This window comes from Protopterus annectens, chromosome 14.part0 (genome assembly GCF_019279795.1).
Source record: "Protopterus annectens isolate FY-2018-M chromosome 14.part0, PAN1.0, whole genome shotgun sequence".
NCBI lineage: Eukaryota > Metazoa > Chordata > Ceratodontiformes > Protopteridae > Protopterus > Protopterus annectens.
Genome location: NC_056748.1, coordinates 878,692,705 through 878,698,704, shown reverse-complemented (window position 1 = coordinate 878,698,704; position 6,000 = coordinate 878,692,705). Strand labels below are relative to the sequence as shown.

The following is a 6,000-nucleotide window of genomic DNA, read 5'->3' as shown; positions in this document are numbered from 1 at the left end:
GGCTTGTGTATGCATACCAATCAGCTGCCCCTCATTTGTAGAATGTCCATGAATTTGTCTCAATTTTTGATTTTTTTCTAGTGAATTCTTGAGAATTGCAGTTAGTTGATAATAGTCTACATTATTTGTATACTTCCTGTTGTTTATAAAATGCATGTCTTTCCTCTAATTACTCCTCATGATATCCCACAATTCCACTGGAGTGGGTGGGGTGCATAATTGTGTATGCAAATTGTATGTTAATCATTGTCCCAGTTTTTGGGTGGTTGTACTTACTTTTCATGGGCCTTTGCCCTGATTTTTGATGTTTCCAGGTTGAGAGGTGTGAATGTTTTGGCGGTGTTGTGTTGTTTCAAAAGATTCTATGCTCCTGCTTTAAAGATCTTGAAGATTTTGATGGTGTTACTTTTCAATTGGTTTTAATTGATTTATTAGACTAGTTATCACATGAGTTTTGAATTTTGAAATTATATATATATATATATATATATATATATATATATATGTGTGTGTGTGTGTGTGTGTATTGGTTATTTTTGAGGGAAGTTAATGTGTGACTTCTTGGAGGATGCTTATACCATAATCAGTGTAATGTAATGTGCAAGGGTGGTTGAGGTCTCTTAACTTTTGGTCATAAGTAAGGGTTTGGGCACATTTTTTTAACTGTTAAAACTCCAAATAAGAATTGCAGATGATGGTACAACATATTGTTCACTTGGCATGTGAGGTGATCTGGTAGCATGAATGTAGATATCTGTACTGCTGGAACCAGACATCCAGCTGTGTCTAATTCCATTTGGACTGAATGTACTGCAGTAATTGATCCTACATTTGAACATGAATGATTATGATGAGCACCGTCAGACAGCTTTGCTTTCTGATTTCCTTTGCATTATGTTAGATGTTAGGTGGTGAAAGACAGTCTTTGAAAGGGATGACCCCAAAAACTTCATTAAAAAATGTTGTATCTGTCTCTTCCCCTGCCTCAACTGTTTTCCAAATGAATGTTATACATTATCAGAATTTCTGTGCGTAAGCCAGTGGTTTACTTATTTATTTTTATTTATTTACTTTGTATTTTTAAGATCCTTACTGCTACTGAAAGAACAGACTCGGATGTTACAGACTATTACCTACTAGAAGAAAAAGCTTTCATATCTAAGGAAAAGAATGAGTGCAAGAAGCAGCCATTTCAGAGGGTGATTGGTCCTGATGAGGAAATAGGCAGCAGGGGCCCAGAAGAAGGACATGTGGGAAGAATCATTTTCAAAACCAAAGAGGAAGTAAGTTTTTTCTTCATTTATACTTATCCTTTGATGCTTTTAAGAAGGCAGAAAGTTCATTTCAGTTTACTAATAAGTATTAAAAATAAATTTTCTACTGATAAAAACAATTAGCAGTTACTAAATGTAGTCTACCATTACAGTGAAACTGCTAACAGATAGTTTCAGGAATATGAACTGCTTATTATCAGCACTAAAACAAAAAGCATGTGATTAGACATACAGGCCAGACTAAAGCTGTCACCTTTTCCTAAGGTTATCAAAGCTCCAAGTTCAAATTCAAGGCACTGCCACATTATTGTGTTCCCTGTGTGTGTGTGTGTGTGTGTGTGTGTGTGTGTGTGTGTGTGTGTGTGTGAGAATGGACCCTTTCTTATCCTTCAGCACTCAACTCTGTGCAGGGTATGCTTCTTACATAATCTACAAAGCCGTACATGATCTGGGCCTGAACTGTTGTCTTTTTATTCTCAGGCTAGCTTGCTTTGGCCTGTTATTGGTTCCTAACACATGACTGAAGCCTGCATGGCCTGTTAATTTTGCCTTTATGATATCCCTCCTGTGGAGTTCTCTGCTTGCCACGTCCATGGCTGTTAATTCTGTCACCATTTTTGAGTTTGCCTTAAAAACTCTCCTATTTCAATAGCCAAGAGCACCAGACTTTTGAAATTTAGGGCATCTTAATGAATTCACTTTAACTTCTAGTTCTTTATTACTGAATATATTTACCGTTATTAATATTTTGTTTATATTTATTAGTATACTGTAGTGTGCCTTTAACAGGCTGTTTAGAGGTGAAATGTACCTGCTTAGTAAAAGTGGTTACTTTAGAGGCAAACCAGTGGTAGACTGCAGAGATATTCCTTTGATTCTGTTTTTTTTTACTGCATGTTAAGTTTAATGGGCATTATAAAAAAGGAAAAACAAAACCTGTGTGTGTCATAATGTTAGGAAATAGTACAGTTGCTCTTTTCTCAAATTCAGAGTTTAAGTGCCTCACTCAGTGCACTGCATACTATGTTATTTTATACAGTCACATGCTGACATTCTACATTAATATCCACACATGCAGTGTTATGAGAAACAGGCACTGAATGTGGTACGGCTATAATATCCATAACATGGAGTGTTATGTGAAACAGGCACTGAATGTGGTACGGCTATAATATCCATAACATGGAGTGTTATGTGAAACAGGCACTGAATGTGGTACGGCTATAATATCCATAACATGCAGTGTTATGTGAAACAGGCACTGAATGTGGTACGGCTATAATATCCATAGCATGCAGTGTTATGTGAAACAGGCACTGAATATGGTACTGCTGTAATATCCTTAACATGCAGTGGTATATGAAACAGGCACTGAATGTGGTACTGCTGTAATGTCATTAACATGCAGTGTTACATGAAACAGGCACTGCATGTGGTACTGCTGTAATATCCTTAACATGCAGTGTTATGTGAAACAAGCACTGAATGTGGTACTGCTGTAATATCCTTAACATACAGTGTTGTAAACGGGCACTGAATGTGGTATTGCCATAATAACTGTAGTATACATTGTTATATGAGGCGAGCACAGGCTTTAGTGCTTCAGTAATGTCTCTAACACACTGTTATGTGAGAGACACACACAGTCTAGGGTTCTGCATTAGCGTCTGTAACAAGCAGCTTTATGAGAGTCAGACACAGGCTGTGGTTTTGCTGTGGTGTGTGTGACAATGTTATGTGAGATGGTCACAGGCTGTGGTCCTGCTGTCATCTCTGTAACATACTGTGTTATGTGAGGCAGGCATAGGTTGTGGTTCTGCTGTTGCGCCTCTAACACGCAGCTTTATGTGACTCAGACACAGGCTATGATTCTCCTGTGGTGTCTGTAACATAGATTCATAGATGTTTACTAGGCTAACAACCACAAGAGCCTTTTTAAGCCTAACCAATCATCCCCAGTCTCTGACAAGTTCTGTTACCCTTGATAAATGTAAGCAGGGGCTTGGGAGATGAACCATTTACAGCTTGGCTGTGTACATTACAGACATAGGTACCAAACCAGGGATGAATTTCCTGTTCCCCATCCAGTTATCCAAGTTGTGGTATACAGTGGTGTATACCATTAATTGGTATGTGAGGCAGGCACAGGCTGTGATTATGCTATGGTGTGAGTAAACATACAATCTAATGTGAGACAGGCACAGGCTGGGGTTATGCTGTGGTGTGACTAACTTACAGTGTTATGTGAGACAGACACAGGCTGTGGTTCTGATATGGTGTCTGTAACATACAATGTTATGTGAGACAGGCACAAGCTGCAGTTATTCTATGGTGTCTGTAACATGCAGTGATATGTGAGACAGGCGCAGGCTGAGGTTCTGATATGGTGTCTGTAACATACAATGTTATGTGAGACAGGCACAGGCTGTGGTTCTGATAGGGTGTCTCTAACATAAAATGTTGTGTGAGACAGGCACAGGTTGCAATTCTCCTGTGGTGTCTGTAACATACAGTGTTATGTGAGACAGGCAAGGCTACAGTTATTCTATGGTGTCTGTAACATGCAATGTTATGTGAGACAGGCACAGGCTGGGGTTCTGATATGGTGTCTGTAACATACAGTGTTATGTCAGACAGGCACAGTCTGTGGTTCTGCCCCTGCTGTCTGTGATATACAATGTTAAGGGTGACAGACAAAGGCTGTGGTTCTGCTTTAATGTGTGTAGCATGTAATGTTACATAAAACAGGCAGTTTATAATACTACAGTAATATCTATTACATGCATTATGTGAGAAAGACGCATGCTATGCTGCTGCAGTAATTCATGTAATATACAGTGTTATAGGAGTCACGCACAGGCTTTGGTGGTTTAGTAATATCCATAACATACAGTGTTATATGAGGCAAGCTTAGTCTAGTATACTGCAGTAATATTTGTAATGAGACAGGCACAGTCTGTGGTATTGCAGTGAATGTATACTCATTTAGTCAAGTAGCCCATGCATCAAGCTTAGAGCCATCAACCACAAAAGGTTGATAAACCAAATTTAGACACACTACCATGTACTCTGAGAAAGGACCTTGGTACATAAAGTTTCCTTAAAACAAAAAATATATAAATTAACATTGTTTTTGCAAGGGGGCAAGCCCTCTGCACTCCCTGCTAAATATATATATACACTAACTCCAAGATTGCACAGTTCCTGAAGGAAGGAAATGCTCCCCTACCCAGGAATTGTTGATCTTGCCCACCTGTCGATCATCTGCAAATGTCGACCACATGCATTTGATTAAACAGATGTTGATCAACAAGCATTTAGGCTAAATGCAGGACTCCCATATTCATATGTAAAGATATGTATATACTGCAAGAAACATATATATATATATATATATATATATATTTATATATATATATACATATCTACATGGATTCCCTTCATTTAGTCAACTTACCAAAAGACTGAAGCGTAGAACGTTGAGACCATAATATCTAACTTTCAAAAGGTTGAAAATTTAGAATGTCGGGTTTCTTAAAGTCGAATTTGTTCTTGTATTAGTGCTGTAGAGTTTTTTATATTATAGTGTTGTTTTATGACGTTTTGTTTTGTATGGAGAAAGCCTGGCAGAGGTAACTTGCAGTGCTGTAGTGTGGTGTTTGAGATGTCTGTGTTAGTTTTTGAAAAACTGGTAAGTGATTTTTTTTATTTTTATGAAACAATGTATAAGGTTTAAAGAACTGTGGTGGTTAAGTTGGTGGGACAAATTACTAAGAGGGGAAGTGTGTGTGCGTTTTTGTGCGGGGAACAGGTGCATGTTTGCAAGCTTTGGAGATTGCGGTATAGTAGTGATAGGGAAATTTACCTTTTTTCCACTGTAGTGCAGTCTCTGAGTTGGTATATTTAATGTGTAGGGATGTGGGAGGGTGTGTGAAGAAGGTGTAATTTTTAGTGTGTTAGTTGAATAGGTTGTTTTAGGGTATAGAAGGGAGTAAATGTTGTTAGATGTAATTTGTAGTACTTTTTTTTTTTCGATGTTACGTGTTTCAATGTTTAGGGTGACAATGTTTTGTCCTGACGACGTTTTGTGTTTTAGATGTAGTGGTCTCAACATTTTAGGTTTAGGTGTTTCGGTTAGTCAATGAAATGAAGTAGACCCATACATGTGTGTATATATGTATATATATATATATATATATATATATATATATATATATATATATATATATATAATGTGTGTGTGTGTGTGTGTGTGTCATATATTATATGTGTGTGTGGTGCATGTATATGGTGAACAGTCTGCCTGCATGTTTTGTGGAACTAGGAGAAAACTTAATAACTTGTGCTGTTTTTTTTTAATAAATAATCTTTACATGAAATAAAGGTATTTTTTTCCAACATCCAGTTTGGATACACTTGAAAACTGGTATAATCATTACTGTTACTAATTTTCAAAACAGTATATAATGCTCTTTATCAAATTTGTATACTCATTACATTTGTTCTCTTTCCTACAGTTATTAGTAACTTTATTTTACTGTTTTAGTTTGCATTTTTTTACCAGGAAAATCCAACAGGGCATATATTCCATTAACAGCACAGACATGGGAGAATAGCTCCAAGGAATTAATGTATTACAGGAAAATAGCAACGTGTGTGTGTGTGTGTGTGTGTGTGTGTGTGTGTGTGTGTGTGTGTGTGTGTATATCATAGATATATATACATA

At 37.1% G+C, this 6,000-nt stretch overlaps 1 protein-coding gene across 1 annotated transcript in view; it reads left to right on the top strand.

The window, feature by feature from the left end:
* Positions 1-6,000, top strand: part of PLCE1 (phospholipase C epsilon 1) — an 838,097-nt gene that overhangs the window by 740,221 nt on the left and 91,876 nt on the right. Inside the window, exon 28 of the mRNA XM_044055634.1 lies at positions 1,086-1,283. Coding sequence (XP_043911569.1) covers positions 1,086-1,283 — 198 coding nt within the window. The remainder of the gene's footprint in view (positions 1-1,085; positions 1,284-6,000) is intronic.